A 13,589-nucleotide genomic window follows, 5' to 3' on the forward strand; every position below is an offset into this window, starting at 1 on the left:
CAGATCCTCTCAAGCTCTGTCAGGTTGGATGGGGAGCGTTGCTACACAGCTATTTTCAGGTCTCTCCAAAGATGTTCCATCGTGTTCAAGTCCGGGCTCTGGCTGGGTCACACAAGGACATTCAGAGACTTGTGCCGAAGCCACTTCTGCATTGTCTTGGCTGTTTGCTTATGTTCGTTGTCCTGTTGGACCGTGAACCTTCGCCCCAGTCTGAGGTCCTGAGAGCTTTCGACCAGGTTTTCAACAAGGATCTCTCTGTACTTTGCTCCATTCATCTTTGCCTCGATCCTGACAAGTCTCCCAGTCCCTGCCACTGAAAAACATCCCCACAGCATGATGCTGTCACCACCATGCTTCACCGTAGGGAGGGTGCCAGGTTAACTCCAGACATGACGCTTGGCATTCAGGCTAAAGAGTTCCATCTTGGTTTCATCAGACCCAGGAATCTTGTTTCTCATGGTCTGAGAGTCTTTAGGTGACTTTTGGCAAACTCCAAGCGGGCTGTCATGTGCCTTTTACTACCATAAAGGCCTGATTTGCGGAGTGTTGCAGAGATTGTTGTCCTTCTGGAAGGTTCGCTCATCTCCACAGAGGAACTGTAGAGCTCTCTCAGAGTGACCATTGGGTTCTTGGTCACCTCCCTGACCAAGGCCCTTCTCCCCCGATTGCTCAGTTTGGCCGGGCGGCCAGCTCTAGGAAGAGTCTTGGTGGTTCCACATTTATTTTATTTAAAAAGGATGGAGGCCACTGTGTTCTTGGGGACCTTTAATGCTGCAGAAATGTTTGGGTACCCTTCAAGGAGTCTGAATACTTTCCGAAGGCACTGTATAGGTAATAGGGAGCCATTTGGGATGTATACAAAGTGTACTACTAATTTTAATAACTATGACCCATGACCTTACAGTAGTGTTGACAATAGGGTCATTTCAATCTCTTGATACGAAAAAATATTAAACATCATTCTCATGATAATAATTAAATTTGACCTACAAATGCACTCCATTCAAAAACAATTTTTCTGCCCTCTGAACTGACAGTGTTATTAGCCTTTCTGTCCTGACAGTGCTGTCGCCATACAGCCGTCTTACCCAGGGATGGCAACAGGCGGCCCGTGGAACAAAACCGGCCCGCAAGTGATCGTTTTTGGTCCCCCAAAGTTTTTAGTAAAACAAAACAAAAATATAAACGCAACATGCAACAATTTCAACGATTTTAATTCCTTAGGCCCTAATCTATGGATTTCACATGACTGGGCAGGGGCGCAGCCATGGGTGGGACTGGGAGGGCATAGGCCCACCCACTGGGGAGTCATGCCCAGCCAATCAGAATGAGTCTTTCCCCACAAAAGGGCTTTATTACAGACAACAATACTCCTTAGTTTCATCAGCTGTCCGTGTGGCTGGTCTCAGACTATCCCGCAGGTGAAGAAGCCAGATGTGGTCCTGGGCTGGCATGGTCTGCGGTTGTGAGGCCGGTTGGACGTACTGCCAAATTCTCTAAAACAACATTGGAGGTGGCTTATGGTAGAGAAATTAACATTACATTCTCTGGCAACAATTCTGGTGGACATTCCTGCAGTCATCATGCCAATTGCACGCTCCCTCAAAACTTGAGACATCGTGTTGTGTGACAAAACTGCACATTTTAGAGTGATCTTTTATTGTCCCCAGCACAAGGTGCACCTGTGAAATGATCATGCCGTTTAATCAACTTCTTGATATGCCACACCTGTCAGGTGGATGAATTATCTTGGCAAAGAAGAAATGCTCACTAACAGGGATGTAAACAAATTTGTGCACAAAATATGAGAGAAATAAGCTTTTTGTGCTTATTTATTTCAGCCCATGGAACATGGGACCAACAACACTTTACACGTTGCGTTTATTTTTTTGCTCAGTATACTGTATATACATTTAATTAAGAACTTAATTTTTTGGAAAAAAAAAAAAACTAAAATCACCAGGAATTCAGCCAAAAATGTGTTTAATTTAGGAAATCTGTGCCTAAGTATTATCACAAACGAAAAATGTTACATATGTGATCGTGGCTCAATGTAATCAAGATATGAAATTATTGTTATTTTCAAGTACAATCTCTTTTTGGGCTTAGTTGTGGTCAATTTGCAGTGTACAAATGATTATGATTATGTTCCGGGCCCCCGACCATCAGCTCCAACCTTCCCCACCTCTAACCCGACTCTGACAACCTCACTTCTAAGCCTTTTAAAACAGGGTATTATTGAATGACAAATTCATAAAAAAGCAGGGGAGGCAACAAGAGATAAGAAAAAGTATAAAAAGAGAGAAATCTTCTGTGGAAATGGATACCCAGCACCAGACTTCAAAACATTACAAAGCAATAATTCACTACTTGCTTCTCACTCTCTGAACTGTTTTTATTTAATCTCCTATGATTTCACTCTATGGAAGAGAGACTCACATATCCTAACTGAATTTCAGGCTGTGTTAAAACATCTCCATACCAAACAAGTAGTCAATAAAAAAGACTTTGGCATTTGTCATGCGCTCCCTCTGCATGCTTTCCAAGGGGAACTCTGATGTCCTAAACTAATTTCCATCTCCAAGGACCAACACTATCTTAGATACAAATGAAATTATCCACACCTTCTAACCCAATGAGTTTTCTGTTTACTTTGCCTTCTACAGCCACATAACCAATAAGAGCCTCACTGTGCCAGTGACAAATCAAATCTCGCCCAGGTTGGAATTGTCTCCACAGGCCTTGAATGGGAGTACGTTGGGCAGGGGGAGGGGGGAGGGGCTGTGGTTCAAAGTCGCGTCCCTCTATTAATATGTCGGTGGTGTGTGCACAGGGCTGAGAAAGCCAATAATGTTGAGAGAGAGAGGAGAGAGAGAGAGAGAGAGAGAGAGAGAGAGAGGAGAGAGAGAGAGAGAGAGAGAGAGAGAGAGAGAGAGAGAGAGGAGAGAGAGATGGGGAGAGGAAAGAGAGAGAGAGAGAGAGAGAGAGAGAGAGAGAGAGAGAGAGAGAGAGAGAGAGAGAGAGAGAGAGAGAGAGAGGTGACCAGAAAACAGAACCCCTAGTGTTCTTGTCAAGTTTGTGTCTGCTGCCTGCTAGCTCGCTGTAGCTCTCGCGCTCTCTCTCTCTCACAATCACAAATACTTGGGCAGCTCCAGCAACAGCTGTGTACGCGTCTGGATCTTTGAAGATAACACTGCCTATTAATAAACAAAAAGTGCCAATTATTGAGCGGCAGGGAGAGTAGCGGAATAAGATTAGGTCAAGGCGAGCCGGGTCTCAGTGAAGTCTAAATTGATGAGCCGCCGCTCTCGACAGACAGACTGGTGGAGATGCTGATCCATCCTCACCAGCCACCACACAGCCATCACACTGAGCCCCACAGACTGCAGCCAGGCAAAGAGATAAAGCTCTCCACTTAAGCACACTACAGCTCTGTGTGGGAGATGTGAGCTAGGGCCCAATGTAAATACCAGGTGGAGATAAAGACAGGATGCGCCCCAAATGGCACCCTATTCCCCTTATAGTGCACTGCATTTCACCAGGACCATTAGCAGTATGAAGGGAATAGAGTGCCGTTTGGGGAGCGGTTGAAATGTCTATATGAGATATAAGATCAAAAGTCTGTTTAAAATACATATTATTGAAGCACTAAATGGACATTTTGTTTATTAATGTCTCTTAATTCACTTGGCTAATAGGCTAATAGGGTTATTAGTTGCTAAAAGACACAGATTGTGTGTGAGGGCCCAATATAAATACCAGGTGAGGAGAAAGACTGGGAATAATAGATGCACTCAAATCAAAGTGTGTTTACAATGGCCATTTTAATGGCGTTTGTTGGCTAACAGGGCTATTGTCCAATTTTTTTGACATTAATAACACGGTAATGCACTCCTGATGATTGACAATATTAAGAACGTTATTGAGGGAGATAAACCCTTCTGTGGTTCTCTAAAACCAGCGGAGCTACTGTCAAACCGACGTGTAGGTTCTGCCGCGTGGTGTATAGCTGGATGAATGACACGGGTACAATGTCTGTCTTCATGTCCCCCAGGGACCACGGTCAATACATCATTCATATCAGAAGTATATGACGCTCTGCAAGTGCTCTGCAAGTGCATGAGGATGCAGTGGTCTCTCTCTCTTTTTCTCACTATATATATATATATTGGCCTGGTTAAAAATGTAATGTGATATAAAAGTCAATGAAATTTACCATACCTCTGGTCATTACGATGCCTGCCAGGGCTCTGAGTCGTGCATGCATGGGGGTGCAGCTGTCTGCCAGTTCGTGGTATTTCTCCCTCACCAAGCGGAATATTGAATCGGCAAAGTCCTGCAAGACACAATCAGTTTCTTTATTTCGATATACATGGTTTAAAACATATTGTTTTCATATGGGTTAGATAGCCCTTGAAGAAGAAAAAAGAAATGTTATTGTTAAGAAGTGTTATTTATACAGATTAGCCTAGCAACGGACATAGATAACCAGAGAAGAGTGGAGGTGCTAAGAGGGTCACAGGCGATGTTGAAGACAGACATGATTACATGAGTTAAGTCAATTTCACATTTAAATGTACACTAGAAAAGGTAGCAACACACAAATTGATTCAGGCAAAAGTTTACATTTAATCATATACCTCCCCTCCCTCTGACTATCCAACATAAATGCATAGCCACACAAAACTAAATGTGTGAACAAGAAGAAAAACATTTGTTGTCTAAAGCACTCTCACTAGTGTGGTTAGGGTTAGGGTTCATTCATAACAATCGGCCTGGTGAGAAACACAGTAGCCCAGTCAAGCCTAGCCACCCCTGGTCCCTCCAAAAACCTTATGTAGACCAAAGTAGCCAGCCCTCCTTCAGACAGCCTGCCGTAGCCAACTAAATAAAATAAGTTGGCAACCTGTGCACAGTGATTTCACACCATCTCAAGCCCCGTGCCTGTTATTGAAGTTATTCTGTGTAATAATCATCAGTTTAGTCTCTCAGTCTCTCACCCTGGCCAAGTAGAGATTACAATGTGGTGGGAGAGACAGAGAGCAGGAGAGAGCGAGAGCGAGAGAGAGAGCGAGAGAGAGAGAGAGAGAGAGAGAGAGAGAGAGAGAGAGAGAGAGAGAGAGAGAGAGAGAGAGAGAGAGAGAGAGGCAGCCAGCCTCTGTCCCTTAGCAGTTAGCCGCCGAAAGATTGAGCAGATAGCCGATAGCTCAGAGGACATAAACAGACACGGAGGCGACCGCTTAAAGAACAGAGAGAGAGAGAGAAAAAAGGAAAAGAAAAAACGATTAGGGAGCATATTTCTCTTTATAGCCTCGTCGCTGGGCCCTGGCCGTGAAGCACTCCTCTCACACATGGAAGAGGTAATGGTGACAAGGGCGTTCACAGCTTGTGGCGTTCTCAGGGGAAGCTGTAAGGCTTGGTGGTGCTACACTGTCACCAACGCACCGCCACCAACAGCCTGGGTAGTAAGGACCAGCATGCCCCTGGGGAGAGCTGGGATCTCCCATGATGCCTCTGGGCATACTTAGGATCTAGAATGGTGAGAAACATACCGCTCTGATCTATCACTATAAGATGACTACAATTACACTGTATGTGAGTCATTTTGTTGGTTTGTAATGGTGAATAGTAAAGTGCTTCTGCCCGTTCAAGACACCAGGCAACTGGGAGGTGTCAAAGTGTGAGATACTGTCATCTTCAGGGAGATAACTGTGGTGGCATGATGCTATGCTATGCTGCTCTTCACCTCTGTACAGCATTATGACTTGTTGTCACACTGAGAACTTCAACCAAACATAGATTTCTGTTCTGGCAATGTGATAGGCCAACACGTTAAAAACAGTTGTCAAGCTCCTAGTCATAGATTAGAATGATAATGTGTATCTGAGTGGCTTCAGAGGTTAAAATCCCTGAAAACAAGCACAATCGCTGTCCTTCTTTTCTCGTAGTGAGATCTAACCAACTGTAAGAATACTGTTGTTGGTTGTGGCAGAATTCCTCTTCTCCTCTCCTCTCCCCCGCCTCTCCTCCACAGACCCGTGGACGTCTGATCTGATCTTGAGGTGAGACATTATGTGCCATGACTTTCTCTCACGTACAGCAACGTTGGGGAAATGACGTGCTCTCTCCCCCGCCGTCTCTCTCATGGTAGCTTGGTGCCACTGCCACCCACCACTGCCACCCTTATGGGGGTAATGTTGCAGAATAACCAGGCCAAGAAGCTTGCTAGACAGTAATGTGCACCCAGATGAGGGGAAGAGGAGGAGAGGAAAGGAGGGCCACCTCCCAACTGACTGCTCTCCCCCTGGATGCACAACAAGGTTAATAACTCTATCAGCTAGACCCTAGCTACTTCTCACCGTTTAAAATGTCACACATATTTGGTGGAGAAAGCCAGCAAACACCATCTAATAGTTGTACAAGCTTGTTCATATAGGGAAATGGCAACAAGACATAGAGCATGTTGCGAAGTTTCAATAGAGGCCATTCAATGCAACATTACACTAGCCTCAGGTGCTGAAAAATAAAGTTTGAATGACAACTAGGTGACATTTTCCACATCATTTGGTATTCAGGACATTGGAGGCAAAGGGAAATGTTGTTCTGTTTGATTCAGAGGGACTCTGGCAGTTGATGGAGTCCATTTGAGATATCGGAGGAGGGGACAAAATGTTTATGACAATCACAGAGCAGCACTGTAGTGCCTAAACACACCGCAGTACCGTCGGGCCAAGGCAGACAGGGAAAGCTGTCAGGGAGATTGGCTGTGACAGTTGTAAAGACTCGGAGGCTACGCTGAGAGAGAGAGAGAGAGAGAGAGAGAGAGAGAGAGAGAGAGAAGAGGAGAGAGAGAGAGAGAGAGAGAGAGAGAGAGAGAGAGAGAGAGAGAGAGAGAGAGAGAGAGAGAGAGAGAGAGAGAGGAAGAGAGAGAGAAGGAGAGGAGAGAGAGAGAGAGAGAGAGAGGAGAGAGAGAGAGAGAGAGAGAGAGAGAGAGAGAGAGAGAGAGAGAGAGAGAGAGAGAGAGAGAGAGAGAGAGAGAGAGAGAGAGAGAGAGAGGAGAGAGAGAGAGAGAAGAGAGAGAGAGAGAGAGAGAGAGAGAGAGAGAGAGAGAGAGAGAGGAGAGAGAGGAGAGAGAAGAGAGAGAGAGAGCAGAGAGAGGAAAAACGGGTGCATTATAAACACACAGAGATGAGGAGGGAACTGACTGTTCATGGAAATATCGACTGAGAATCGTGGATATAAGTTACAGACTGAGAGGTGAAACGTAGGTTAAGGGGTGTCCCTATTGGTATATGACTATATCTGATCAACCTTCATGCGCGAAAGTGTCACTGCAAATGAATAGTGACACTAAACAGTAATGTGTACAAAATAAACTTGAAACAAACAAGATTCCATAAAATATGAAGCAGCTGTTACATTTTTTTTTTTTTTTACATATTAGCAGAAATGTAGAATGTTAAACATGAACCAGAAGGATGCAAAACATAACTAGCATACAAAATGTCCTGCTAAAAGCTCTACTGACTAACCCCGCTAACAGTGGAACATTTATCTCCAAGGTAATGTAGAATGTCATTGCCAATTCTCCTGCCGTCTCCGTCTCCCTCATAAGTCAATATTGTGCCAGGAACACAAATGTCAACGGGGACATACACTGAGCCTTGACCCAGAAGTCTACCCACAAGTCTTTATCTGCGTCCTAAATGGCACCCTATTCCCTATATAGTGTCCTACTTTTGACCAGGCTTCATAGGGCTCTGGTCAAAGGTAGTGCATGATATAGGGAATGGGTTGTCATTTGGGGGGGGGGACACTTTTCCCTCTCTGGGGACCCGTGGGGCTGATGGGGAGAACTAAAACACACTGCATAATCTACCATGGAGGGAAATATTGTAGGTTAATACTAAGCAGGATGTGGCAATACTGCTAGCTGATAACCATGCTCCAGGTGTCAACTGAGGATAAGACCTTCATCACCTTCCCACAGTGAGGTTTTCCTCTATTTCATGTACTGTAAGTGGCTTTGGGAGTTAATTCTGTTACCATGGCTACGTTATATTACATTATATTTGACAACATTACAGTAGTTCCATCAATTTCAAAGTAAAAGTCTAATACGTTGAAATTGATTTAATGTGTTTAATCCTAAAACCCGATCCACACCAAATTGAATGGGCCACCTCTAAAATAACCTACCTCTGTAGTATTTTAAGTAAAATTCATAAGCAGGGAATTCCCTATCCTAATCATGTAAAAGGTCTCTGGGAAACTGCAGAGATGGTAGACGCTAATACTATTGCAATTAACGCCGGTCATTGTGTGTGGGGGGCACTAGCATGCGTTACCAGCAGCACATCCATGACGGCCGAGAGCATTGCAATCTCCAGTTCAAGAAAATCCAATCATATGTCTGCACGAGTGGAGGCCATTTTTTTCACCCCATGCTGTCGCTATGGCTTATCAGGTGCCACCAGAGCAGCGATGGCTGCATAAAAATGGGGCCATGTCTTATATTTCTTTATAGAGGTATTTAACAATTCATTCTCCAAGTTTTAATAGTGTCTTCCTGCTGCCTCTATATCATCCCTCCCTCGCCCCTGCCGCCGAGTGCGAGGCTTTTGAAAGGCGATATCCATTCAACGTGTGAAACCTTGCCTCGGGGGCTTTTTATATTCTCAAAGTGCCAGGCACCCACCGCGAGACAGATTCTCCTCTTGTTTGTACTCTATAACCTGTACCATTAGTCTCTCTCTCTCTCTCTCTCTCTCTCTCTCTCTCTCTCTCTCAAAGCTCCATCACAGACACCCAACACACTAACATTTCTCTCCTTTCATCTCTCGTCCTGTTGGTTTGCTTTTGTTTTGCCACAACAGACAACGTCGTGTGACAAGAGGACTGGCTGGAAGATGAACTGTGTACAGATTTGCGAGCCGTGCACTGCTGCCGTGTTGCCTCAAACCATGTCCAACCTTTCCTAGTATCATGTCCAGATGGCCATGCAGCCTGCGGAACAGATTTCTGCCCCACCATGCTTTTAGCATCATCAGCAGGGTGCTGTCAGTCAGATCGGCCAGGCTGAGCCACAATCATTAGGAAAAAAGCTTTTTCCTATCAACCACATGCTTGATGTAGAGCAGGAAGAAAAGAGTGATGAAAGGCGGGTAAAAAAGGATGGAGGGAGGAGAGTAAAGGCATTTTGTCTGCTTCTGGTTCTGTGCCTCCTGTCCTTGTTTCCATGGATGGGGGAAGAGCTAGGCTGCGACACCGCCGAGAGGTTGCCGCCGACAATGCACCTGGCGAACCCGCGTGGTGACTTCACATTGTTTTCTGTAAATGGCCGATCTAGAAAGATAAACTCGTAACCACATTGGGGTTAGAGCCAGAGCCAGAGCCAGGGCAGAGCCAGATCAAGCTGACCCATTAGGATGTGACCTACATGGGTATATAACAGACACAACCACCCATTCAAATCAACCAGCTCCATAAGGATGAATGAATGATGTCAGATGTAATAAAGATGAAAGTTTAAGTGCAGCGCTGCATCGGGTACATACTCTCTCAGAGCAACAGAGAGATATACTGCGAGCAGACAGGCAAGGCAGGTGAAGAGTGTGTGTGTGTGTGTGTGTGTGTGTGTGTGTGTGTGGTGTTGAGCTGTGCATGTCTGATGTGTGTGTGTGTGATCACGATTGTTGTGCTTGTGTGGTGTGATGTACGTGTGTGTTGTGAGGTTGTGTGTGCTTGTACTGTTGTGTTTGTCGTGTCATTTGTGTGTGTGTGTGTGACGTCAGGTTCAGGTGATCATGTCAGAAGATGTCTCGCTGGCATTGCCTGCCTTCTGTAAAAAGACAAAGACAGGGGGTGGCATTTCGTTATGTTACTGTCGACGTGTTTGGCGAGATGTGCTGATAGCACAGTGTCCTGACTGACAGGACAGCCCTGGGAGGGACTTCGCATCAGAGATAATTATGACCGTTAATGTCACCTGACACTCAGATCACAACCAGTAATAGGAAGACAGTCCTAGGCTTTGTTCGAAACTGCACCCTATTCCATAGTGCACTACTTGTGAGAAGTAGTGCACTAAATAGGGAATAGAGTGCCTTTCGGGACACAACCCCCCGTTATAGCCTAGGTACAGAGCAAATCTTTGTAGAACAAACAAATACTAGCAAATACATGATATACTGCAATAGTCTTTTAGGGACGGGTAATAACTTTTCCAAAATATTTGAATTCATTCATTAGATGGAGGAAGACGTTAGTTTCACGGCTGTTTAATGGTGGTGTTGAACACAACACAACATTGTGTGGGCTCAACAAAGAAAGCTAATCCACATGGCATGACCCAGTGCCTGTATTGACCTTCTGATAAACAGATGCTGGATGCGGGTCAGGTTCTGACTAAACCTCATATCTACCCCGAACTGGGTCCATCTGAACATACAGATCCCAACAAATCCATAAACTACGACAACAAAGCTGCTATCAGGATCAACTTCATCTGGGACAGTGTGTGCATCCTAAATGGCATCCTATTCCCAATACTCTATGGGCTCTGATTAAAAAAGTAGTCCACTAAATAGTGAATAGGGTAAGGTGCCTGTTGGGACAAAGCCACTGTTTGATGTAACCTGGCGACGACAAGAACAATCCTGACCTGGTTTTAACAGAGTTTTACCTTAGGGCCTATCTTAAATCACACCCTATTCCCTATATAGTGCACTACTTTTGACCAGAGCCAAGTACTTTTAATGCACTATAGGGAATAGGGAGAGATTTGACATGCAGAGATGGTATGTTAACAGCCATAGTACAGATCACTCTAGATAAAAAGAGAGATATGGCTGAGACGAATTAATAATGTCAAAGACGGTGTAAAACACACATCAGTGGCTTTATGCATTATGCATCAAAGGCCAGGGAGAGTGGCTCCTTCAAAAGGATAACATGACCGACCCCCAAGAGAGAGGGAGGGAGGGGGAGAGATAAAGGGAGGAAGACAGAGACAGAGGGAGGGAGGAGGAGAAAGAAAGAAAGAAAGAGAGGGAGGGGGATAGAGAGAAAGAGCGACAGAGGGAACAATATAGAGAGAGAGGGGTTGGGGGAGAGAAAGGGTGAGCGATAGAAAGAGAGGAATGAGAGAGAAAGAGAGACAGAGTGAGAGGTAGAGAGAGGGAAGGGGGGGAAGATAGCTACATGAAGAGAGAGGAAATGAGAGGGCCAGTGATGGGCTTTTAACGAGCGTAACTCCTCCTTAGTTGAGACCTAAAGGAGGGATGCCACTCCAGTGGCCGTGAGGGCCTTTCACACGTTGCTCAATAATCTGGCCATGATTCAGGAGGGCCACGTGGAGGAGGAGGAGGGAGGAGGGAGAGGAGGGAGGGAGGGAGGAGGGAGGGAGGGAGGAGAGAGAGAGAGAGAGAGAGAGAGAAGAGAGGAGGAGAGAGAAGAGAGGAGAGAGAGAGAGGGAGAGAGAGAGAGAGAGAGAGAGAGAGAGAGAGAGAGAGAGAGAGAGAGAGAGAGAGAAGGATCTGAGGATGTTAATGACTAACATTAATGACCTGCCTCGCTATGCTGCATACAGGTAACTGCCACAATAAAGGTAACACCAACATAAAGTGTCTTAATAGGGTGTTGGGGCACCACGAGCCAGAACAGCTTCAATACACCTTGGCATAGATTCTACAAGTTTCTGGAACTCTATTGGAGAGATGCAACACCCTTCTTCCACGAGAAATTCCATCATTTGGTGTTTTGTTGATGGTGGTGGAAAACGCTGTCTCAGGCATCGCTCCAGAATCTCAAATAAGTGTTCAATTGGGTTGAGATCTGGTGACTGAGACACACACACACATACACACAAACACACACATTTTAAACCCCTATGCTCCTTTGAGACCCCTCTTTCAAAGTCACTGAGATATCTTCTTCTAGACATGGTAGCTAAAATATTGGGCAACTGGTCATTTTTACACATGACCCTAAGCATGATGGGATGTTAATTGCTTTATTAACTCAGGAACCACACCTGTGTGGAAGAACCTACTTTCAATATACTTTGTAATTGTATCCCTCATTTGCTCAAGTGTTTCCTTTATTTTGGCAGTTACCTGTATTACTCTGTGTGTGAAAAGAATTCACAAAGGGGAGGTGGGTTAAACACTAGAGGTGGGAGAGGAGACTAAACTGTTACAAAAAAAGTATAAAAATGCAACACAGTTTTAAGATACATTTAGCTAGAAAATATTATTGTGAATATACTTAATGAGATGATAATTTACAATACTTTACTCTACTTTAAGTTAACTGTGAAAATGATATAGACAAATTGTACCATCATGAGTAATTTAATTTTCATCAGAGAGGGATAGGGAAATATGGAAAAATAACACTGAATAATTGTACTTGTATGTTGCAGTTCTATATGCTCACTGCTTCACGATCTTTCCGCCCGGTAGGATCCAGCATCTCCTTTCATGTGTTGAAAGGCAGGGAACCATTGAAACGTGTCCTGTGAAGTGCTGCGATGCCATCCTCTGAAGGGACGATTTATTGACCGTCATCTCTGCCGTTCTTGAAGATATCAAGACAGCGCCTGTTTCTGGGGTTGACCCAGGCAATCAGCAGACTTCAAACCTCGTCCCCACGACGCCGTCTTTGAACAGATCCGTAACGTCTGTTGCCAAACACCGAGCCACACATGGCTACGAGATTAAGGAGGGAGAACGCAGGACGGAAACACCACTGATGTTTTTTGTTGTTTTTGGTGCACTGTAGCAAAACAGTTTCTGGCACATTAATGTGCATATGGGAAAGCAATGTTTTCAAGCACATGTTTTCAGTGGGTTGTTGAGCCAGAAAAAGTATGGTTAGAAAACAGAAGCCATTTTAGCACAGCATCAAAGGGAGATTGTGGCCCCTTTGCTTGTGACTGCCTGTGACTACTTGTGACTGCTCGTGACTGGCTGGGTGAGTGACTAGGCAGCATGGTCAATGTCATGACACTCTCTTCACGCCATTCCGCCCGGCGGGGCGGTGCTATACGCCACGGTGGGCGTAGATTTGAGGCTGCACACCACGTTGAGAACGAGACGAACACTTGCTCAAGCCCCGATCGTGGCATTGATTCAACACACCGCTAAGCCACAGAGTACTGGTTGGCTATACCTACAGCCAGTACAGTTATGGATGTTCTTCTGTTTCATCACGGACACAAAGATGACGTAAACAACTGGCATAGCCGAATTCACGTTATGTTTTCTCTTTCATGCAGCCACAGAATAGATAGAAGCTAAATACACGATTTTGTATTTAAATTTCACATTTTTTAGACCTGAGAGATATCATTAATGTAAAGTAATCTTGTGGAAGTATGGATCCAGGATAATATGGTAAAGTTTGCCTTGTGTACTGTGTAGGCCAGGGCTCTCCAACCCTGTTCCTGGAGAGCTACCCTCCTGTAGGTTTCCGCTTCAACCGCATTTGTAACTAACCTGATTCAGCATATCAACCAGCTAATTACTAGCATCAGGCGTGCTAGATTAGGGTTGGAGTGAAAACGTACAGGACGGTAGCTCTCCAGG

At 45.0% G+C, this 13,589-nt stretch overlaps 1 protein-coding gene across 1 annotated transcript in view; it reads right to left on the minus strand.

The window, feature by feature from the left end:
* adarb2 (adenosine deaminase RNA specific B2 (inactive)) overlaps positions 1 to 13,589 on the minus strand; it is a 201,713-nt gene that overhangs the window by 33,324 nt on the left and 154,800 nt on the right. The window contains exon 4 of the mRNA XM_024000991.2: positions 4,222 to 4,336. Within this exon, the coding sequence (XP_023856759.1) occupies positions 4,222 to 4,336 (115 nt within the window). The remainder of the gene's footprint in view (positions 1 to 4,221; positions 4,337 to 13,589) is intronic.

Source organism: Salvelinus sp. IW2-2015, linkage group LG14 (assembly GCF_002910315.2).
Source record: "Salvelinus sp. IW2-2015 linkage group LG14, ASM291031v2, whole genome shotgun sequence".
Taxonomy (NCBI): domain Eukaryota; kingdom Metazoa; phylum Chordata; class Actinopteri; order Salmoniformes; family Salmonidae; genus Salvelinus; species Salvelinus sp. IW2-2015.